Here is a 25,238-nt window from a genome sequence, read left to right on the forward strand (position 1 = left end):
TCTCGCATTCATTTTTTGTCTTTTTGTGACTCTAGTTTTAGGTACTAACCTGTAAACATTACAGTATGTAGTCTTCTTACACTGGAAGTTCGTTGTATGCCTCTGTACTAGATACAAGATCTTTAGCAGGACTTCATGTGAGGAACAGTTAAACAAAAGCTTGTATGAATAAGGCACTAGTAAATGTTTGCAGCAAACAATTACAGTCTATATTCTTTAAGAATAAAGCCATTCTGTTTAGGAAATTGCCTTTAATATGACAGAGTTACCAATGCCAGTTAGAAGGGGGTTAGAGAAAGTGCATCGTTTGGATTTTGGCTATGAGGTCTGTGAGAAACCACTGAATGCAAATCCCTCTTAAATTTGGAAATAGCATGTGCAATGGTGATGCTCAGGAGAGCTAAAGCAAGAGGAAACTGTTCTAGATTCTGATCCCTGCTCAACCAATGTGAAATCACAGATTTCACATTGTTCCAGATTTATTTACAGTGGTAGAAGGATCTGAAGCCAGAATCGAGGCTGCTGTAGCAAATCTAGTTAAACGGTAACAGTACTAACCCAAAACAAATAATTGGCTGTAATCCCCTTAAACAGCTTCAAAACAGAATCTGATATTTTTAATTTCCTACTTGCTGAAGTCCAAGGATGCACTTTGTCTTTTGGCTAATATTACAGACCAAAGCCTTCTATACTACTTTGGAGCTGCTGCCATTCTAAACAGTTACTAAAATATCAATCCATACTTTATACCAAATGAAACTTGAGCCTGCCAGTCCATTTGTAGGATGGCTGACCACTATTTCACATTAAAATTTGTTAGAAATACCCCAAACTTTTCCATTCATAAAATCAGAACATACTGCCACTTTCAAATATACTTTTAGGTACCTGCTCTTTAGTTGGGGGGGGGGGGTGGGGTCGCTGAAGCACCAGCATTTTAAAAGCCAAGTAAACTAATGGATCTGGTTAATATACATGATTATATTGCCCCAGGAACTGTCCAGTAAAACTACTCCATCTGAATCGTTCATTTGGTATACTAAATGGAAGGTCAGTGGTAACTCCACAGTCTGATTTAATCACCAATTCCTGCTTTGTAAACAGCTTAGCTTTATCATCTGACAAATTTCTGTTCCACTCAGATCCTCCATTATTTGCACAAGATGTCATTTAGAAAACTTAACACATTTCTAATATCTGTAATGCAAAAGGGAAAAAAAAAATACATTGATTCATATTTGTGTATTATTGCCATCAGGTGCTACAATTAACAACTCTGGACAGTGGGGTTTTTTTGTTTGCTTGGGTTTTTTTGTGTCTCAAGGTATTAAGTTTATCTCAAGCTCTAAAAGCACCCATCCATGGGGACCTCAGAAGCTTTACAAATATCTCAACCAGCTTTTAAAAGGTTGTGGGTTTTGTTTGGTTGGGTTTTGCTTGTTTCGCTTTGAGTCATAAGACTAAATTCATTGGTGGTATAACTTGAAATTTTCACTAGAAATTAATCTGAACGAATATTTATTTCTTAAACAAAAAAACCCCAACAACTAAAAAGTGCTGGGGATCTTTCTCCCAAACTTGCTATACATACTCTAAATTATATACAGAAGGAAGAAAATACAGAAATTTCTCTTCACAAAGATCTTTCCTTCATAGCAATTCAAGAACCTTTTTCTTTGTAGATATTTGTCTTATAGGAATGTCAGAATATATGCTTTTCTGTGTGTGTGTAGGCTAATAAATGGCATGTGTTTATTTGAATATTAGAAAATGTTATTGAGCGTTAGAGCTGCACAGAATCTTTTCTGTAAAAGTTGACAACTTGATTTTTTTGTTGTTACGTCATTATTTTCAGTAAGACAATGTAAAACTTGGCAATTGCAAAAGAAACATTCTTCGTCAAAAAGTGTGCCTTTTGCAGTCATAACTAGTTTTGTGGTGTGTCTCTAGCTGGCAATTTGAAGTTGTGCATATGTCACCTTATTAGAATTTCCTAAGCTGTGCTTGCTTTAATGTTTTTTTTAACCTTGTAAATGAAATCTGTGTTTTGAAAGTCAAGGTGGGTTTTTAACTTGGTCTTCAGATTAAAACAGTACCTTGGGGACATGGTTGATTTTCCTTCTCTTTTTTGCCCACTGCTGTTGAAGTGTGCCTTCAGTAACATACAGCCAGCTGACAAAAAGTCCGCATTTTGGAAAAAGTTCTGTGAATATTTAACAAAATGCAGAATGCATTTTGCTTTCATTGGCCGTGTGTCTTCAACAGAAGCAGAGGGATAGCAATGAAACATTTTTTTTTTTTTTATTACAAAACTAAGCTATTACAGCTCTGAGTAGAGAAAAATCTGTTGTCAAGCATTTATATTTTTGTAAAGAGCAAATTCACACTTTTACACAACAGGTGCTTCTTGATGCAACTGAGTTGTGTTTGTAGAGGCACACTATTAACACCAACTGAAACAGTGGCCTAAATGAAGGCATCACGTCTCTGTGCTGATGTATCCACCTATATGAATGATGACATTGTAACAGAAATTGCTGTTTCCTAACTTTTACTAAAAAAAAAAAAAAAAATAATTGTGAAAGAAAAAAACTTTCAGGTGTAAAATGAAACAAAATGACTATGATCACATAACAACAATTATTGCATGATTTTGCATAACCCTTGACCTTCTTAAAAAGCAGTATTTGACTTTTATATATGCGTTGGTTTGATAATGAGTCATCACGCAACTGCTGGCTCACATGATAAATATTTAACTTGGGGAAGAAATACTCTTGAGAACAACAAAAAAAAAAAAGTCCTAGGTCTTTGCTATTAATCCAGAGATTTTTTTCAGTGTTAGATGAAACATGTATAATTGGAAATAACTATTATGTTGAAAGGAATCCACATTACTTTACTTTTGATAAAAAATCCATTCATCTGAGCAGCTGTAGGGATTATGACAAATTTGATGAGGCCAACCCCAATCCCTGAAAACCTTTTCATACTTCTACGAGATGAGTGAATTACCAGTCATGTAACTCTAATGTATTTTAAGGCTAGTTAGAAGACAAGGAAGGACGATACCCAAACTGAATTTGTAGAACTAGGAATTATTTGTGTGACTGGGTATTTATTTAAAGCAAACAATTTAAATGGGTGAAAGGTTGCTTATTCCTTCATGTTTTCTAAGACAGTAAACCTACCATCTACCTGTAATAACTGATCTTAGAATGCCATTTCATAGCTTGAATCTTGGTTTTGCCTCAAGGCTCGTTCTAGCCAGGTTGGCAATTAGGGAAAGTCCTAAAACTAAAACAGAAAAATTGACACATGCTGTTAAATGCAAACTCAGAACATTAAAATTAATATGGAAGCAGAAATGACATTCAGTGTCAGAAGTAACAAATTTGAAAGTCTTAAATAATTCAATATAGAGAATATAGTTTTGAGTTTTTTATATAAGTGTGCTTTTTCCTAAAAACATCCCCCCGAAACCAAACTTTTTTTTTTTGCTTTTTATTTAAGTCTCTTGTCTGTAAATATGAAAGAGGGCTATATATTCCAACGTAATTCTTCATTGCCATACTAAACAGTAAAATAGTCTTTCTAATTCACATTGCTCATGGCAGTCTTATTTGATGTTGCTTTATTAAGTTTGTGATTAAAGCAGTTTGGGATTTTTGTTGGTTGTAAACTTTTGGCATAATGTGAATACCAGTCCCTTTCAAAAACAGCCTTGAGTTGCTTAATGATGCTTGTGCTGTTCCCCGTGTCTGCTTGGTTGATAACAAGGCCGGCTCCAGCATTCTGCGTAAAAGCATTTCCTACCCAATCAAAATTACCTACAAGTAAAGGCAGGAATATACAATGAGTTTTGAACGTTTAAATAATATTAAAAAAACAAGGCCATCTCCCTAAAGGCAATCCAGCATATTACAGTGTCATTTTCCCCAGTGCCTACCCAGGCAGAGATGAAAATAAGTTTTCTATAGTAGTGGGAAAGAAAAAACTCCATTACATACCCGTGTGTAGTATAGATTGTTTCTGGAAGTATAGCAGCTCTAATACTTCGTAAGTGAAAATACATTTTTGCCATATAAACACATAGATGCTGTGGAGAATAGTTGCTCCATAATGCTGAGCCAAACCAGTAGATCTTTTACAGGTTATCCGTTGATAGATAATATTTCAGAAAAGAAAACCAGGTTTTACTGGTTTATGCCAGTTATCACCACCTTTGTTGGAATCTAAGGTCATGAACGAGCATTTCACATCCTGGTTATCGCAAGGCAAAGTGGATAGTTGGATTAATGGAAAACAGGTAAACCATGTGTTTCAGTTATTTCTTTTTTATTTCACTAGAACTATAACTATTTAAGTTGTACATTTATAAAACATGCAGTATTTTGGAGAAAGAGTTTGGAGGGGTCATTTTGAAAACTATCTGAACATACATAAAACATGAAGGTATATGAAATCTTTACCCTCTTTTTTTTCAGTGTCATTTCAACTACTTTAGCAGGAAATGTTAAGAATTCTGAAGTTGTGAAGGATGGCAAATTGAAGCCTTATCATAAGGGCCATTTCTTCCTATATGGTTTCAAGTAAAAGATACATCAGATCATATATTAGCATCCATTTACATTTACTTTCACACCGCTTTGATTCTTTCTTTCTTTTACTTGTGTGTATCTAAGGATGTAAGGACAATGGGAAAGAAAAAAACCCAGCTCAGCCAAGAATCCATACTGTGTGGACAAGTTATGACTTACTGAAATTTGATCTGGCTATTGGAAGGAATTTAAAATGGAATAAAGGAAAAAGATTCATAAAACATTTGGGAGATGAGAGAGGGCTAAGCTGCACTAGTTGAAGGGAAAAATAAGATTTGGATAGGTTAAGAGAGGTGTGTGTATTTTGAGCTTTCCAAGTAGCTCTTGGTTGTATCCCAGCACTGCTTTGGGTTCTCCATTGGTGCACGGGCACGCTGTGGGGCGGCAGCGCTTGCTCTCCCTCCCTGCCCCTGCGGTTACTGGCTTTAAGCCCTTCACAGTAAGTCAGGGTGAGGAAGGAAGCAACTGAAGCATCGAGCTGCAGCGTGTTAGAAGGCCAGTTTTCTCTCTTGACTTGATAAAATCTTAGGAGTTACTTTTTAATTCAGTAGCAGTTCTCTGATCCTGCAGCTCACGCGTAGCTCAAGCAGTCAGATTTTTTCAAAAGGTAGTTTTTACTCTGCATTCAATGAGCATTTGACTGATAATGAATTTTTACTAGGTGCCACACAGGGACTTGACTTAAATACACCTTTAACCCAGAACACCAATTAGATATGTACTTAACGTTGAGAGGGCATCTGAAATGTCATTACAGTAAATGGAATAAGACTTCAGGAGATGAGGATGAAAGGTGTTCGTACAGTATTTACCAGGACTGACCATAGCTTTAATAGTAACGCTGGAAACTGAGAACAGTCCATCTTCGTTGGGTTGCAGAAACAAGAGAATTTGTTAATAATGCAATTTATGCCTCCTTCATACAGTATATTGTATTTGTGCTTTCAGTCTGTTTTTAAATACTGAAAGCAGAATGTTGCTTTTGGAGAAACTGGTTCATAGGGGCAAAGAGTGTTTAAATGAGAAAAGGCTCAAAGCTCAGTCTTTATCCAGGTTCCCAAAGAAATGAACTATTACTTTAACTTAACAAGCATGTCAACTGTAGACTTCTCATTTACAAATGGGTGTTACTTCAGGCTTCTGGCTACAAACTAGAATTTCTTGAGATGTGGTTACTTACCAATGTATGCAGCTCCATCAGTCACCATGTATTTGTTACGATTTAATTTGGGAAAGGAAGTGTTCTTCTGTTCTTTAAGAAAGCATGCACTCTCTTCCTCAAGGTCAAAGAATTTCTGCCATAAAATAGAATGGAGTGCATGTTAATAAGAACTGTTCTATAATGGACAGAAAAAATATGGTCTGTTCTCTACTCTTTATTGAAAATGAGTTAGCACTACAGAACAGCTTGAGTTTTTATAGCCAAACATTAATTTTAATAAAACACTGCACACTATATTTCTTACTAAATTCTCAGTTTGTGATATTCACTATCCCTTGGCATTCTGAACTATACAAAGTATATGGCTACCGCATACTAAAAGCAATACAGTGCCAGGTAGGAAAGGCTACGGAATGCACAACTCATCCCCCCTTCCCCCTTTATGTTCTGCATGATAAGACCCAGAAACTTTTCTATAGCTCGTTTCCTCGTTCATCAAGGGACATTGGGGTTTGAAGTCTGCTTCAGGATCTGAATTGGCAGACACAGCAACAATTGAATTAATACCCTTGTATTACACATTCATAGTTCCCAACAGGAAACTTGCTGATTCCAGAAACCTAGAAGCTTCTCAGGATTAAATCTGATATGGAGAGATTTACCCGACAACAAGAGGAAAATGCATCTGTTTTACCCTAAAGAGTGAAGTCTAAGATGTATTTTTTTTCTTTTTAAATTCTGGAGCTATATGTACTTCTTGCCTGCATCAGTGCCAGACAAAAATGAGATTTCCACTACAAAGCTAAATATTGTTTGTTTCATCAAGGAAACTAATACCTAGACACAGATTCCAAAACTAGAAGTAGAGAATAGCACGATGAAGGAGAAATTGCATATTTACTGCAGGACTGAGAAACTTTGAGGTGATGGTGTAGATCTTCAGAACAAATCTAATTTACAGTACATTGCTGATGAAAATAAATGGCTATACATTGTACCCACTTAAGACACTGAAAAACAGTATTACAAAACTCCGGCCCCAAAACTCCTTGATCTTTCTTGGGGGTCTGTTTTCCATAATACAAAATTCCTCTTTTGAACCAGTGCTCCTTCTGATAAAAAACTGGAATGAATCCTTTTAGGTCAGGAAGATGTCCTTCAGAATAATCTTACTACTTTGAAAACCCAACTGTAAAATACTAAATTCATTATTGAAATGCAGTTATCTCTGTGGTAGACTACATCATCAGTTTGATTAAATCAGATAAGGGCGTATGCATAGTACACTGGCAGTTTAGTTTTATAAAGCATTCTTTACCCAGCTGATGTAGGTAGGTTTCAAGCTGGTTTGCATTAAACTGCTCAACTATTGCAAAATGTGTTACTGACTGCCAGGAACAGCACCTTTAGGTTTTATACCACTGGTTGCTTCAGAACAGCATATAAGTATTCATTCAAAAAATCTCTTCTTAATCATCAGTCTTGATCATTACAGTTTGGCTTTCCTTGGAGAACACTAGGAGTTCTGTACAGGCTTATCTGTAATTAATAAGACACAGAATTGTGTCCTTCAACAGTCTCTGAATTTTGTGTGTTACCGTGTGCTTACTTACCTGTACAAGGCATTGTTATCTTCCACAGCTTAATTTTTGTAATAAGTTCCAAGACGAGCAAAAATCCAAAGATAGTTTTTTGCATTTAAAAGCGAGCACAACCACCCAAACTGAGCGACTGCTTTTTAAAAAGCAATTTAAAAACCATTAAAAAAAGATTATTCTATGTAAAACTGTAGTTATCTGCCCTTTAAATGAGATTTATATTGTATATTCACTTCTAACTAAGCTGCATGGGGAAATCATACTTTTAATTACAGATATTTAACACTACTAACAATTACATTTAAAAAAAAAAACTAGAACAAAGCATCTCAGCAGCTGTAAAGGCAAGTTTACTAGACATTAGGGTTTAGTTCTTCGACAACATCAAGACTGCAATTGTGCGCCTGAGGAACAAACACGCACCCATCACAGAAAGTATGTATGTAGCCAGCCAGAGATGAATCTGAATCTTTCTGAAAGGATCTTGAATTTTTGGATAAAGCCAGAAAAAAAGGGTCATGTTTTTCCTGATGCAACGAAACAGGAATGGAGACAGTTAGCAGCAACAGGGTGTCCATCAAGGGTGCTCGCAGTAACTCTTTGCAGGGATGTGGAAGATACTGTGTGATTAATACTAATGTTGTAGGGAATAGTCTAAAACCAGCAAATGGGTAAAACCAAAACAAAGCTGTCTTCTTCCCCTTATTACAGGATTTAGCAAAAAGCTACATACCTTGATTTAAAAATAGTCAAGCACAATAATCATATCAGCTTAGAGTTGGCAAATTAAGAGATTTCAGTAGATGTGCTGTACAGAAAAATCCTGCGTTAGTGTGCTCTTTGTATAATAACTTTGTAAGAAAGGAAATTTCAGATTCAGGCAGGAATAGACAGAAGGCTTGAAAGTGTAATGTGTTCTCCAGCAAGGGTATAGAAGCCATTATAACTCCTTGACAATACAGATTACAATTGTCCTTGACAATACAAAACAAGTAGGGAAACTCATCTGCCCTCAGAAACAGAATACAAAACTGCAGCTCAGGTGAGCAAGTGAACCAGCACTGACATTCAGTAGCACAGCCTAACATTCTCCCGACACACGCCTGCAGCCGAAGTACTGTGTTAATAATCCACCACCTTCTGCTAACAGTTAATTAGTCTTTTCCATCCTTATTTTAGGAGTTTAGAGCTTTAAGTTAGTGCTTAGGAGCAAAGGTTTCATAGTTCATTCATAACGCTTTGTTTACTTGTAGGACATGGCTGGCTTTCTGAGAAGTACGGAAAGTTGTGGTTCTTCCTTCCTCTCACCTGAGCAGGGATCCACCTGTACAATGCAGAAACAGATTCATGTGGAAGCTCAAGAACAGCGCGTGCTGTAGCTACACGTCTGTTCCATGCCACTCCTTCCCGGTCTCCAGTTATCTGAAGACACTTTCATCTAGTTCATACTCTCTGGGCCCTTCAAAACCACGGGCCTTTCTCAGTTCAGCACTGCGCCCAGCAGGGCTGGCCCCATTTTACTGCTTCTTTGAGAGTTAGACTGAGCAATCTTGCACATAAGATGTATTTAAAGGGTCAGGCACACAAAATGTAAGGAGTACTGGAATTAAGGCCTCAAGAAGCGTGATGGTGAGCTCAGTTTATCCTTTAATTTCATGACCACATGGTTCCGTGCATAGAACAGAGCTCCTTGACATCTGGCTGCATGCTTACAGCACTTATTTAGTCCTCAAGCAAAGCCCTTTTCCTCAGGAATTCTTCCTAGTGATGACTTTTTTCACAGTACTTGTATTGAGTTTGCAGTCTCAAAGCAGTTCAGTTGAATCCAATAATTATTGATGCTTATGTGAACCGGACTCCCAAGTGAGATGCTGAGGAATGCATAATGAGGGATTAAGCATTTTCTAACTGCATTGATGATGTTAATTGCCTAGCATTATCAAAGTTTTGTGGCAAAAGAAAAAAACCGAAAAAACAACCACCCACCTGCTTCTAGATAGAGCACACTGTTAGCAGTTCAGTGTTTGCAGCTAGGAAATCATGTCTTGCAGTCCCTGCCTTCCTGACCTCCACAGCAGACTGGAAAATTACCTGCCCAGCGGTAATTTTTGTATTTGGTATTGATCAGGACACCGCTGGGCATAGCAGGTTTGCAGTGTCCCGTTTCTAACGATATACCTGCAGTTAGGCAATACCACACCTTCTGTTAGCCTGGTCAGGAGACCAGGGGAAATCAGTAAGAGATTCTCACCTAACAGAGAAATTATGTCTGTACAGCCTTCCCCAAGGTGACCGTGTACCTGGCGCTGCTGCCATTGGCAGAACAGCGTACCCTGCAGCTGCAGCAAGCCATGGGCACGCGCTGGGAATGTCCTAGCCAAACTGGTCCTTCCACAGGCACAAAAGAAAACGATCACAACAAGGCATAACACAGGGATCAAAAGCTAAACAGAAGAAAAAAGCTGAATATGCTTCGTAGGACTCAGATACATGATCCCTGAGAGAACAGAAGAACGGGGCGGGGGGGTGTGCCATTTCTGCCAGAGCAATATTAAGGTATTTGGGACAGCTTAGCAAATAAATAAATAAAAAAATAAAATTGAAATTACAAATTTCAATCAAAATTTGTACCTTAAGTTTCCCTTAAAATTTCAGTGTTCTCGTGTATAAACTCATACAATACATGTCTGCATGACAGTATTTTCTCTACAGAGTTTAATTTGACTTGATTTTTTTTCATATTCAAAGCTGAACCAAAAGGGAAAAGCAGCATTTTCTAATAATTCAAAAGGTTTGTTTAGTTTTTACCCTGTTAGCCTACTCTTTCTCGCCCATACACACACATCATTTTGTTTCACTTTGATCCCAGCTAGAACAGATGAATACAAAAGAAACACAGTTAAAAGAAAGCAGCAGTGCTCATCTGACGTGTTCGGTGAAGTAAAAGAGTGTCGTGATAGAGCCTACAGCACGGTTTCAGCCAGAGCCAAAGAGGTACCAGTAAACTCTGAGCCTTGGGCTGTTACTCATGCCAAGGCTTATTAAGGCAGTGACTTAGCCAGGGTGTGGAACACGTGATGCACAGCACAGAGGCACCTTTACAGCTATTTAAAACTGGGGCCGTCTCATTTTTTGTACTGTAAGTTGTATTTGTATTTTCTAACTGCAGAGATAGCTAGACTACCCACCTAGAATGGATGTCTAGAAATAATTTTTTTTTTCCTTTCAGCATTTGACAAGATACATTCTGTACTAAAGAATTTACCTGCTGTAAGTAGGTGTAAATGGATAGAAGTACGTAAAGCATTAGGTGCCACTTAATTAAAATGATTTTGAATACAAAACCAGAACTCTGATGATAAAAATGGAACAAGCTAGAAGTTACTTGAAATTGAAGCAGCTTAAGCAGTACCAGCCGTGTATTGGAGTTTTTGACTTAAACTCACACTTGTAAGCTGCTTCTTACCTAGGAAACTTGTAATAACAGTCTACATTACAACAAAAATCCCTATTTCAAGATATGCATAAATACCACTTAGTGTGCATAACACAAATAGTACTTGTTTCTTTACAACTCAATTTTAAAAAGACAAAATGATTTCATGGATTATCAATTTAAGCAGTCAAAATAATTCAGCAGATGATTTAAGACAGACATTGCAAAAAAACCAAAAAGTGATCCAAGATGGCTGATTTCCAGTGTGCCTCAATTTCATAAAAATGAACTGTACCAAACTGAAAGTAGTAGTTGCCATACACTCTGTTCTCTAATATAAATGCAACACACATAGTATTTCTCACTTTCCTGTACTGCATGTCTAATGGGGTCACGTAATGGTTGTTCTAGTCTTCACAATTCTGAATTTGTAGCCTGAATTTAAAAATCTTCATTATTTTTTCCTGTACTTTGTACTTGACTAAAGCAAAAGTAGATGCTTATGCAGCTGAACAGTAAGATTACATGAATCCAGACTAAATCGCATTTTTGTGCTGTCACATTTACTCTTCCCAGCCAGTATAAACAAGACATATGATTACGGTTCATTTCGTTAGCTTTGCTGTAAAAGACCACATGTAGTGTTTTACACGGGCTGTCCGCCACACAGATTGCCTTTTGGCATCATTCTATTTTTCTGTCTTAATTTCTACATCTCTTAGTACAAGGAATAAATTCAGTTCATTATGTTACATTTCCTGTGTTATTTAATGAAATTTATAGTCTTTGAAACTAACAGAAAACAGTTCTTAGTTGAGAAGTTTTCTTAATTGTTTTTGAGGGGTGGGAAATACCATAGATTTCAAAGCAATATGGATTATACTTACAACTTTCAAACTACAGCTTGGAACTTCAGTGCAAATAGCTTTCAGAGATGAAACAAAGTTAAAAGTAAGGGGATCTGTGTCTCTTGAGAAACTTATGAGAAGTCGTACTTTAATACTTCGTAAAACTAATGCTTCTCTTATCTTCCCGTCTAAATACGGCCAGTACCTGCGGAGAAAGAATACAGTATATTCAGAGAACTTAATAAAATTCTGGATTTTTATGCAGTCAAGCCTAGACATCACAGAGAAAACTAACCATATGTGAATTTAATTTTCTAGCCATTGAAGGAATGCTGTGCTTGTTTAACAGATCTGCCAGCATCCTCTTTTGTGTCATTGAGCCCTGCACCAAAACTGTCACAGTGGGGACAGTGAAGTTGTGGATGGTTGGGCACATCTTCCATCTATGTAGGCGCATGGAGAGCTGCCAAAACACTTGCACAAAATACAGGTACCTTGTCCACCCGCAGCTGGGCGAGTTACTCCTGTGTCACTCATTACTCCTGTGTCACTCACTGCCTGTGGTGAGAGCAGCGGAGAGCTTGCGGTGGCCAGAGAACCACCAGAATGAGCTACAGCTTACCCAGGTGCTGCTTCCCCGGCCCAGACCGGGGGACTGGAAGGATTTTCTGTTGGTTACACAAGTAAGAGGACAGGAACACTGGATCCCTCCCTGATTGCCACCTTTTTTTTCCCTCTGTGCTGGAACCACACAGGCTGGGGACTGGAATGCTTTCTGCCGTTTCGTGCTTTGGAAGAGGAGAGCTGCTGCCATGCAGGGTACCTGCATCCTTCAGTACCAGATGAAGATGGGTCTTTTAAGGAGGATGCTACCTTTTTTCCTGAAATTCTGCCATGAATGGGATGTGGTTTCCATGGTGCTAGTCTCACAACTGCTAGTTAGTTTTGTGTTCCTGACCTTCGGTGGGAGCAGGTCAGGACAGGGAGAATTAGATAAAACCCAAAACAAAACAAAACCAAAACCCAAACCAAACCAAACCCAAACCAAAACCAAACCAAAACCAAACCAAAACCAAAACCAAACCAAAACCTCAACAAAAACCACCCCAAACAAAACCAACCCCAAATCCCCATGTTTACTCTATTCGAGCAGCATAAAGGCATTCAGCCTAATGAAATTGGAGCTCTACAATGCCAGAAAATAACTCACCAGTGGGAACTGGGAGCTTACAAGGTAGAGAAGCTGTGGCAGTGCCTCAGACACAAAACCATACTGTAGGAAAAACGTGGAATTCAGACAGGTGGCTTCCCTGGATGTCCCTAATCCAGTAGATTTCTGAATTCTTCAGGCATGAGAACAAAGAAGTATAGGAGGTAACATCAACTGCAAGCCTATAATGGCTCTACATACTAAGATCCTTCCCAACACAAAGGGGAAACGACAGGGATGCATATCGTGAAACGGAGCCTCCTACAGTACTACCCGTGATTCCTTTGCTGTGATAGAGGCTGTATGTAGCGAGTTTATTGGAAAAAACCCTCTTGTAGACTTGAAATAGCTTATGCTTGATATCAGGTAAAATCATAGTTGGTTGGTTTTTTTTTTAATTAAGCAAAACCTTTAATTATGCAAAACTGGAAAAAAGCACATAATCAGATTTTTAGTTTGGCTTAACTGTGTTCACATAAAGTGCATGAATGGAACAGCGAGCATAGCTAAATGCTGGATTCATTGCGTTACGGAGAGTCAGAGGGACCACTGGATACTTGCCTTCTGAGTTGGATGGTTTTATTATACTGTGGCTCCAGTTTTGGGTCACGAGTGCTTTTCAATGGTCCATACAAACAGGGTATTTAAAAATGACCTGGGCTTGTTTGTTTTTAACAACTTTCAATTTACCAAAATGTGATATAATTCAAAGGTAACCTATGCTGAATTTGGAATTTTCATGTAATTTTCAATAAAATAATGACATCTCCCATATTGTGTATGAGAACTCACAACATGTTAATTCTCGCTTAACACACACACTCTCTCACTCAGTTTGAATATCTGTATCATATTCATAAAATGCCAGTAGCTGCGGTATCAAGATAGTGAATGTAATAATGTAAGAAATAGGATTAATGTACAAGCAGGTTATTGTATTCCTGGGTGCAGTCACTTGCAGGTGGTCAGACTAGACAATTTCTAATCTCCTTCGACAGGCAGATCCAAAGCTTAGGACCCAGAACTGGAAATGTCTTCTCAGGTCCCAATTCTGCTCCCATTTAAGTCAATGGCAGAACTCTCACTGATTTCAATAAGAGCAGAATTGGGCCCCAAGAAATTGGTCCACAGTAGTAACTAATCTCCTGTGGGTTCATTTTCTCCAGCAGACCGTACTGGCATTACAATAACCTGGACACGGACACTCACCGTTTAGCATTGGTGTCAATGACGATCGGCAAGTAGTCCATGACAGCTATGTACACAAACTGCTTTGCATCATCGATAACACTGTATATAGCTTCAATATCCAGGACTCTGTCCTTTGGGCAGAAGAGCTTAGGTGAATTCTGTGAAAGGAAAAGTTCAAATATGGCATTTAAAATACGTGATTTATTTTCTCTTCCCCTATTCTTCTTGAGATGGCAAGTAGTAGCCTTTATTTCGGCAGAGAATATTAACTGGTACCTTCAACTGTCCTGCTAGAATACCCAGAGGTACAAAGGAGAGGCATTTGCTCGATTTGCCCTTGAAAGCCTCACCATTTAGCGCAACTGTGGGTAAAATGCAGAAGACACAAACTTCAAAACATCCACTGTCATCAAAGATGCTCTAATTTAAGTTAGATTTCAGAGATTTTTTTGTTCCAGGGAGTCCCAGGGCTGGTTACTATTAAATGGAGTGCTTTCTGTCTTCTTGCCACATCAGCCTGATCCCTCACTTGCAACCAGGAGTTAATGTGTATTAAGTCAGTTTGGTTTAAAGTTCCACGCAGTCCCCATTGGCTCCATCACTGTCTTGGGGAGATGCTGCAGTTTTGCAGGAAATTTACCTTTAAAACCTAGCTTCAGCGATAAATAAAGCTCTTCACCTGGTACTGAGCTGGTGCGCGGCAAAGCCCAGGCGTCAGCTTCTCTGCCTCGTGTCTAGGGCTGTCGAATGCGTCGGGCAACAAGGTGAAGCCAGCGGGAATTGCCCGCCTGTAGCAGAGGCGCCCAGGACTCGCTGCTCGTCAGGAGAGAGAAGTGGAGCTGCCTGCCAAGCTCTCGCAGGCAACAGCACAGATCCTGGGAGCAGAGGTTATTCAAGGCACTTTGAGCAGGTGTCACTTGTCCTTCCCATAACGGCTGGCCCTGCAGACCACTGCCTTCCCGCTGCTTCTCACCCCTGTCACCTGCTTGGGTTGCAGCTGCACGTTTTCTTTAGGGGACCGGCTCCCGCCGTGGGCTTTCGGTTGTTCTTTTTTTCTTTCAGGGCAATGCCTATCACAGTGGTTTCTTAACCACTGGTCTTAAGGATTTACTACAACCAAGTGCGGAAAATACTAGAAAATTAACTAGCAAGATCTCAAGACCGGTATTCCAGATCCATTCCTGAACACTTAAGAAAAACAACCAAAACCTCTTACACTTTATCAGGCAGGCTGGAAGACAATTTTGTTGCTAAGCAGCGCTAAGCTGTGATTCCTGAGCATAACAAAAAAATTCAATGACTGTGCGCTATGCTTGTTGTTTTCTATTGCACAAACATGGGAAGGGAAATATGTTTTCAAAGAATGAGGTTTGACTCAAGAAAAAGAATGAAGTGATTTTGTTACATATAATTTATGTCTATTATCTGAAAGTTTTAGAAGGCTATTGCACTGAGAGTTTACTCTTACACTTTTATTATGTTGAATAGAAGTTTTAAGTTAACCAAGCAGCTAAAGAAAGGAATTGTTACGCATTATCTTTTTCAGATGTGCTCAATATAAAGACCAGAAGGTGAAAGACATTTAGAAGATAATTAGAAGAAAAATTTCAGGTAAAGCTCTCACTGCAACACTTATTTGGGCATTCCACGTGTTACCCTGTGGCACAGCTGACCCCCTCTGTGGTCATACAGCTATTTTAGTACTTTTCTCCGGATTAGTTGTATTAGCGCTTGCTGTTCTGATCAAATACTCTTTTGATACTTCACCTACCAGAAACAGGCCTTTATTCCCACTGGCAGCGGTGGCTGGCCGTGCCCCGGTGGGAAGGGGGTCAACGCAGGGCTGGGGAGCGCAGCACCCACACCCCAGCCCACAGACAGCACCATGGCAGTAAGAACTGCCGGGCTTGTGGAGACTTTCCTCTTCTCACGAGTTCAGGACCAGACAGTGATGCTAACCCTTGGTCCACCAAACCAGCCCAGAGCAACTTCAGGAGTAGCTTTTGGAGGGGCATGCTGGCCAACATTGAGGATTTGCTAGTAGGGGAGAAATGTATGGAAGAGCCTGTTTTCAGGAAGGAAGAACCAGCCCAACTGGCTGCGGCTACAGATTCGTGTGGCTCCTGGAGCTGGACTTCACTGATCTGAGCTTCTGAGTACCAGTGACTCTTTCGTTTTGTTTTCTGAAGCGGAATTTCAAGAGAGGAGGCTTTTGTTGCCCGCACAAAAGGGAAATACAGGGGGGAAGTGAACATCCCACAAACTGCAGAGGAGCAGCTTTTGCAGAGCCTCTCTCCACCTGCCTGTCTGTGATCCCAGTTTCCTTAAAGCTGGCCTTACCCAGCTTTCCTTCCTGAGTGCCCCTCCAGGACTGCCTTTCAGCACGATTTCTCCCTTTCTAACAGATTGCTTAGAAGGGCGTAGGAGTTCATTTCATGTTCACAGCTCCTTAGCTAACTGCCCGAGTCAGTCTCTAATTTAAGCTAATCCTTAAGACTGTCCAGACCCGAATCAGTGGAAGCTCATTTTATTTTCAGATGGCTATTAATTCTGCTTGGCTTAGGCACTTCCAGATTTTCAGTCCAAAATAGTTCTCTGTCCCTTCACGGGTTGTAGGAGTGTGAAAAATCCTGGACAGCTGAATGTTGCCTGGCTCCCAGCAGGTGAAGGTAAACGCTGCACTGGAACCACTCATCTGCACAAGCATCCTGTGCCAGTGCCTCTACGGCTTAATAGCGTGCTATGTGCATTGTGGTTTAGGCACTACTGGCTGTAAAGCAATGTGGTTTTGCCCCTTTTTTTTTTAGACAGAATGGTAAATAACTCTTAACAGCTTCATTACCTTCCTGATTTTGAAGGGGTTGGTTTTATTCACGTAATTACCTTGAAAATGAAAGACACGCCGCATCTTTCATCATCTCTATCGCTCTGTTTACTTTTTTCCAGTTTTGCTACATCACTGCTGAGACTGAAAACTTCTCCATTAAAAATACACACACCGACAGTGCTTCCATGGGGACTGCTGCTTGAATTTTAGAAGTTTTAAAGTGTCATTTTAAAATAAAGCTAAAGTAGATAACGTTCTACAGATGTATGGATGCTTTCAATGGAACAAGGTGAAGAGGATTAATCCTTACAAGTTACATTGAAAAAATGGCAAGCTCTGATAACAAGCTTATTCTGTATCATTTTAGATTTCTGATTAACAGTCCATTTATTCCCAAGTCATTCACCTTCTGTCCACTACTGTAAATAATTTGAAGGGCCTCCCTATCATTTTTTTGAACGCAAGTGAAGAAGTGGTGAACATTGCAGAGAACAGGAAAAAGAATAATGCTCAAATGAAATCCTGCAGCATGTTCACTTCTGGCAAATTGCACGTACAAACAATGTCACAGAATCCGAATGAAAAAAAGAAATAGCAATACTGTGTTTAGTCTGTTCTACACCACAGGAAAAGGCAAGTAACTTTTAAAAAACCTTTCAATTTCAGACTTCCCCACAAAAGCATACCTGTTGGAATAACCGTGTTCCTAGACAACAGAATGATTTGGTTTTCCAGCATTACTATCAGACTATCAGACAAGTTCTGTCTTCTGCAGGTGACAGCTGTAGTGGTCTTACCTCTACAGTTGAGTTTTCAGTCACTCAATTTTAGTAGCTGCTTTTGGTTAAGGACACAGCAATAATATGCATCTTTTTCAGTTAGGGTCACTTTAGAGAAATATTTAAGTATGGCTTTAATTTACATCTTACATGTTCTATTCATGGAAGTTACTTTCCATAGTAATTTCTCCATGACAGTCTCTGTCAGAGGGAACACAGCATTATGACAGACTTACTGCAGGGAACTGTGAACATCTCTGTATCAGTGAGAAGACACTTGAGATTCTTTAATACATGCTACTAACACTTACCTAACCTGGTCTCGCTACTCTGTAGTTCATAAAGGGCAGTTTCAGAGAGTAAGCAGATGTTAAATTTCCAGGTCTTCCAAAAAATCTGGTGGGTTAGACAAGTTTTTTCCCTTCCCTCCCTCTTTGCAACTCATTTCAGAACTTACCGACACAAAAGCTTCTGATTTTGTCTCGTTCAGCTGCAGCGTCAGTTTATTCTGAGTATCGTACACTCCGTATAGTCTCTTAGACCAGCTCGGTGGTATTTTATTCTTATATCTTAATGAGCTATACAGCGCAAATATCCTCTGTAAATCCAGGACCAGGCAGCTACAGTTGTATACGATGACACCAAGTTCCTTCATCTGTGAAATTAAAGGTTCATATCATTAGTGACATTTTGGCTGATGGACCTGCAGACGTAAGCAGCGAGAACATAGGAGTGTCTGGGGGGTGTTTGTTTCCCAGAAGTTGCCTTCCACTCAGCCGGAGTACGGATGACTAAAGAACATTCCCAACGATGCTTGTTTAAAGGCAAACACATAAGCTAAATCATCAAAAGTCAGGAGCGGGCAAAAGCTGTAGCAAGGTTTGTACGTTCAGTGTCTATCAGAGCTGCGTGTCCTGATGGAATTCCACACACCTTACGGATGGACACAGCTTAGGAGCGATGCCCGTTTCTCATAGACACCATTTTTGTTATAGGTCTTGTCCCAGGTTTACTACTCTTGGCTAGAATGGGTTTTATTTATGATTTTTGTATTATTTTGTTTACAAGAAAGGCATCCTTTCTGCTGGATGATGTAGCAGCACTTTCTTACTTCAGAAACAATTTGTTTTCTCTGAGTTCTGGAAAAGGTGAAAGAAATGCACTTCAGCTATTTCTGTGATGGAGAAGGAATGTGATGCTCCACCTTCAAATAAAATGGATGAAAAAACAGGTGTTTAATACTATCCGTAGCTAAATTTACTGTGCTATTAAACCCAAAATGATCTAGCATAACTTGTTAGGACACAAAAAACTTGGGTTCTTAACTCTCCCATTGCTGTGGTATGGTCCTTCACCCAGGGTAGTCTACATTTCTGGGTGTCAGTTTCTTCAGATGTAAAAATGGAGATAATGATGCTCTTCTGTCATGAAAAGTACGCTGTAAACATGAACATTCTCACAAAGTATGGGAAAGAATAGCCCAAGTAAATACAGACGTCACAGTACAAGTAAATGCTTTAACCTTCTATGGACACAGTCTCACCTCCCCATTTAAATAAAGGCACATCTCCTGGGCATAATAAATATTGGCTTGTCACAGATGTCATTAATTGCACGTCACTAGTACTGAAGTTGTCAACAGAATTTAATTTATAAACATATACCCTGGCTTCTGTAATCAAAGTAAGCTGCACTCTCCCCCTTCCTTCGAGCACATACAGTGCTCAGGGAAGCTGTGCTGTGGGCACAGGTGCTGTTGACCTCTCATTATCTGCATGTCACACGAGTTCAGCCATCTCTAAAAATAAAGCGAGAAGAAAACCCGCATCTGTCTGTTGGAAAACGATGTGTAGGATAAATATTTAAAGGATCCATGCTGGTTTTCTGCAAGCAGACTCTCTTGGTAGCGTGTCTCAAAAGTCTGCCTGGCATGATGAAGAGCATAAGGGGCGTATGGACTCTCCAGCATGCGCATCCTGTGACACCAAAAAAAAAAAAAAACTACTGGTTTTTATTCCCTTAGATGAGCTCTCCACAGGCACATGGAGGAGTTTCTGGTAGAAGTGTATGTATCTTTTTGTAAAGCCTGCGGGAGCTCTGAACCCCACACTATCATCATCTCGGAGCCCTGCCTGCAGATGAGAACCACTCTGCCAGAGTGGGCAGGGGAAGGGAGCGAAGGATGGGATTGAACCTTCGCTCTCTTGCTATGGTGGCTGAGAGGAAACACCACACCCCAATACTGCCATGACAAAGAAACTGGACGGGTGACACCTTCTTCAGGTCCCTGACCTGTAAATACTGCATACATAAGAAGCATTATGCAACACTAAGCTTTCCCACTCCCGACTATTTACTGAATAGTCGCAACCACAGCAACATTACCTCATATTCTTACTGCCTCAGTCAGAGTATTTCTGCAAGCTTCTTTAGTTCAGGAAAAATACAGATTTCCTCCATCAGCCTGCACGACCTGAAATTTGTGGGTAGTTGGAAAATACAGATTACTTGCTGCACTGCAGCCTTTTATTTATGGATAAGCCAGTAAATTCCCTTTGATGATAAATATAAATTATTCCAAGCTATGCCCAACATTCTAGTCAAGCAGCCTATCTGTTTCCCCTCAGTGCCGGTATCTTTGAGGATGCTCCTGTATTCAGTTCTAGGCTGTCCCTGTACTCTATGCACCGTTTGTCTCCAAACATTTTTAACTATACACTGTCACTGTTTTCACTGTGTGCTGCCAATACCGCTCTCCTAATTGCCAGGCATGCCATTGCAAAGGACTAACTAATAGTATTCTGTTACATGTATCTGCATAATGTGGTTTAATCGGCTTTTCATGGCTGTTAGTTGATTCTGACATAATTATGTGGTTACAGTTTTCCTTTCATTTATCAGTCCCATTATTACCATTCCAGTTTATCCCTTCCATTAAAAGTGAGGATAAAATAGTGTCCTCACAGCACGCCAGAAGCGGTCAGGATTGCGTCTGCGGGAGCAGCTCTCCTTGGAGCAGGAACGCTTGCAGTATGTCCTCTCCCTGTGAATTCAAGGATTGCCCTTCTGCCTAAGTGCTTGCTCGTGTACAGTGATAGGGAGGAAGCCAGGGGCACTAATGGGTTTTTCAAAGTGCAGTTTTTACAGATCACCACCTAGCCTGACCGTAAAATTAACCATTAGCCATGCCTTACCGCCAGCCTCTTCCCGTGCAACAGAACCACACGAGGACCAGCCAGCTGGATGCTCCCGTGGGAGCGGGTGAGGCTGGGCACCACCTCGGCTCCTGCAGGCACCCGCTCCCAGCGGTTACACTCACATCGCAGACTGGAACCAAGCCACTTCAAGCGATGTATTTACAGCGCAGTAATGAACCCTGCCTTCCCACGGCGTTGCGTCTTGCAGCCAGCTTCTCCGGCTGCAAGCACTGATCAAAGCTTTTCCTGCTCTTGCAGCCGTGGTAAGAGCTCTGCCCCATGGGGATTCCCTGGTGCACCATACAGACTGGGCTCCTCCTTTCCCTCTCTGGCAAACACAGTTATCCTCTTTAGCCAGCTGCCTGCTTGCGTTAAGCTTTTATGAACTTCAGTTCAAATTTGACTGAACCAGACAAGTAGATTCAAAGCTGCTGGAAGAGAGCGGACGCAACTGCCGTGCTCACTGTGCAGCCCTTATTTTCTTAGGAAACCAGGTAACTGTCAGCCTGACACATCATGACCACCTTGGTTTGCACACAACACATCCCCCTGAAATGGAAACAATGCAAAGAGCGCACACGTGTGCAGAAAACCCCAGCTGTCTCCTGTCTTAGCAAAGCCCCAATAAGTTTGGAGACTAAAAAAATAATCTGTTTCGCAAGTATCTTCCACACTGAGCCTATTTTTCCTCCCACACTCTGAGGCGGGGGGAGACTGCTCGTTTTCCAGTTAAGCACAAAGCCTGTCATCCTGGAGGCATTGCAGAGGGGGCAGCAAGGATGCGCTAGTGACAGATTTAGCATGAGGTGGTAGGTCACCTAGATACGGGGAAAGACTTTCTCTTTGGTTTGAGAGCTGCTGTTATTACAGACTTTTCTTTTTTAATAGTCTCAGGGGAGAAGCAGAAAAAAAAGATTTATATTGATTGAAAGAATCAAAATCTAAGCCCTGTTCTCTGGCTGAAACATGCAGCTAAGCATCATCTGAGGTACCTGTTAAGGTAAAATCCTTCTGGGGTAAAGGCTTTTAAGGCAAGGGAAGTGTTTCTTCATCCTGGGTTTTAAAAACAACTCATGCGGTAATGAAAACATCACTAAAAAATTAAAGTGAATAAGATTTCAAGAAATCAAAATCTTAATAAAACGAAGGAAAATAAAAATGCACAAATTTGATTGCCTTTATAAAATGGAACTGAAATATTTGGACGTTGAAGTCGTAGAGTTGAATGTGAGTGACATTTTTAGGGCATGTACTGGGGCTGGGGACAGGAATGATTTTCTGGATAGGGAATTTTGTGTCCTCTCACGAGCAGGTCTCTTTCCCTCTTTGTTAAAAGCCACCATGAGTGCTGTTCTCAAAGTATGAAAACCACAGGAGCTGGGTTTCCTTCTGCCCCATGCCATTTACATTGGTGCAGAGCAACTACTAAAGGCTACCAAATCGCCGTTTGTCTGTCTTGCCAACAAGAGCTTTCTTTAAGCACCAGAGAAGTGAATGACTACACAAGACTCAAGAAATAGTGGCTCAAAACCCACTGTACAGTGATACTCTACAGAAATCAGTTAAGCTACAAAAAGTAACAAATATGGCCTAGCTAGAGAAATAGTGATTTTTATAACTAGAGGAGAAATTCCTTTCTAGACTGGACAAAGAGCAGGATTTCACAGACAGGATTTTTTGCTTATTTTTGTCCTTTGGATATTTGTAGGCATCATATTTGAAACAAATAAAACAGGAAAAGAACTAAACAATACAGGTTGTGGACCCACAACACTGTAAGCTTCCTACTCTGAGGAACAGTGTTAGGAAAACTTTTCAAATACATTTGGATCATGGGTTAGACAGGGTGCACGGCGTGTCCTTAACCTGCCCCGGGCAGACCAGACAGTGCGTTTTATATTTACCTTGAGCTACGCTGTAAGAGCCAACCCACTGTGCAGGTGAGGTACTATTTGACCTACATAAGAGTGGCACAATCTGGTTCACAGCTTGCAATATCTGAGTTGTGGCAAACGTTAACAGGAGGCTTTAGAAAACTCCTTGTTAGTTTCTTTTAAAGAAAAAGTTTTTAGTAATTGCTCACGCTCGAGCCTGATCCTGAAAACACAGACATTAAATGCCACTTGCTGGGCATCCACTTGCCTGTGCTACAGGAACGCTGGATTCACTATATATGTTATATAGTTAATACGGTATATTGCACACTAAATTTACTAAGTAGACATTTTCTATAGAGGACTGTGTGTGCATTTGCCATTTGCCTGTGTTTGAAAATGTATTTAATTATGCTTTCAAGCCTGTGTTGTTTTTTTTAAATGACCAATTTCCAAATGAATGACTGAGCAAAACCAAAAGCACAACAGAGCAATGGGCTAGCAGAAGGCATGCTATACTGATAAATCAGTTACTAAGGCCTAAAAGGACCTAAGATTTTCAATAGCTTCTAAAGAAAAATAATATACCATGTATTCATTACCACCTTAAAGCAGATATTTACAGTGGCAAACGCATCTTTTCATTAAATATGCTCTAATTTTTTGGTTAGCCTGCACTCCAAACATATGTTCTTTTTCCCTTGGTTGTTAGTCTTACATGACCCCTACTGCAAACCTCCCTTATGTTTTCATCTGGTATCATTTATGATACCATCAATACCATGATGATCATGATATCCTCAATAAATCTTTTCCAATCATACATAAGCATCACCTGAAGGCTGCATTCTGTGCAGCTGCTCTGTACCTCTCACCAAAACCTGCGGAGCAGATAGGCAGGGCAGTCCCATGGCAGTCCCAGGTAGCAGCCGGGGGGTGGCCAGTGGCAGCAGGGGAAGGGCTTTCTGATGGGAGTGACCATCACCAACAGTGACAGAGAGAGACAAAGAGACATGAGAAAGGTAAATGCTTCTTTTTGCAGTACTGTTTGATGTGGCTGTTGCAGCAGACTTTGCTATGACAGGATTACGGGAGTAGTGCTCCTCACAAATTCATTCAGTGTGACATCCCCATTCAGATGGCCGTCACTTTGTTGTAAACCAAAAGTGCAGCCTGATGCTGAAGAAGGCTGCAACGCTGCCTGGCTCTTCTCTCCCAAAACCTGTGCAGGTATTGTGCATTATGGCCACCAAAACAGCAAAAGCACCTATCTCAGCTAATGCTTCGCTAGAAATTGCAACCTATCCTTATGCATCCCAAGCCAAAACTTCCCCTCCGTGCTTGGCTAGCAATACAGTGCTGAGGCATCACAGCTTTGCCAAATTAGAAGTAACTTGGTGCAACCCAAATCCAGCACAGTCCTGCTTCTGCTCCGAGTTGCACTTTTTCCTTCCATGTTGGTAAGAACATGGGAGCTACACTACCGTTCGGAAATACTAAGTAGAAAAGATAAATACAAATGGTAAAGCAATGCATCCTCAGGAAGTTAGTAAAATTCTGTCTAGCTTAAACTATCTGAAAATGAATAAATGCAATATTTAACAGCATCTTTGGATGTCAGAAATCACCTAGGGTATAATAAATGTTCTTACTTGAATCCCCTGTTATTTTGAAACCCACAAACTTCTTTTGAACATTACTTAAAGGACTCAAACAGATCAAATTTTGAGATTAACTGTTTCATCGTAACTATTGCTTCTGTTTTCCATAGACACTTTTTATGAATAAATGTTATTTTGAAATTTTTAGGTGCAACTTTTAACCAAATTCTCTGGTGAATCAGGTTGTGAGTCTTGCACTTGGATCTCTCTCTCTATGGCCCATGGTTGTGTGGGTTTTACATTGCTGTTATCTAAGGCCAAAGGTTAATTTGGTATCATCTTAGCTTTAAGTAATTTGAAAATAATCAGCAGGCAGAATTTCTACTGAAATAGAAAAAAAATAGTCCCTTCCACTTGATAGAAGAATGCAGTCTCAACCTGAGCTGGGAACTTGATCCCATCACTGAAAATGGAAAATTGTAACTCAGGCCACTGTGCTGGAAATAAATCTGAGCATGTGACCAAGAAGAGGTGATGAATTCGATAGAGTGTGCACCCAGCACTGGCACTGAATGTCAGTGTGAAGCTGTGACATGCTGGTCTCGCTAAGGGAAGGGACGTAAGTGAACTGACTACCCCATTGGAACTGATAAAGTACATTTGAATCGGCAGCCACCAGCAAGTCCCTTAATTCTCACCTTTAGAAAGTAACTTAATAGATTTGGGTCTGTGGTTCTGGCAGGATAAAAGTCCCAGGGAAGTTACAAGGTCATACATTATTTTTGCTTTTATTACCTAATGGCAAAAAGCTGTCATGATAAGGCAGAGGAGATACTTTAGGAGCTGATATTTTTGTGTCCCATTCCTTTTTCTGCTGTTTCACAGGTCAAAAACCGCACAGTGATGCTCTCCTA

At 40.1% G+C, this 25,238-nt stretch overlaps 1 protein-coding gene across 1 annotated transcript in view; it reads right to left on the bottom strand.

The window, feature by feature from the left end:
- Positions 1 to 2,623: 2,623 nt before the first annotated feature.
- PLD5 (phospholipase D family member 5) overlaps positions 2,624 to 25,238 on the bottom strand; it is a 191,098-nt gene continuing 168,483 nt past the window's right edge. Inside the window, 5 exon segments of the mRNA XM_055714919.1 lie at positions 2,624 to 3,830; positions 5,782 to 5,896; positions 11,685 to 11,850; positions 14,065 to 14,204; positions 18,110 to 18,307. Of these exon segments, the coding sequence (XP_055570894.1) occupies positions 3,595 to 3,830; positions 5,782 to 5,896; positions 11,685 to 11,850; positions 14,065 to 14,204; positions 18,110 to 18,307 (855 nt within the window). The 3' untranslated portion in view covers positions 2,624 to 3,594.

Source organism: Falco cherrug, chromosome 6 (genome assembly GCF_023634085.1).
Source record: "Falco cherrug isolate bFalChe1 chromosome 6, bFalChe1.pri, whole genome shotgun sequence".
Taxonomy (NCBI): domain Eukaryota; kingdom Metazoa; phylum Chordata; class Aves; order Falconiformes; family Falconidae; genus Falco; species Falco cherrug.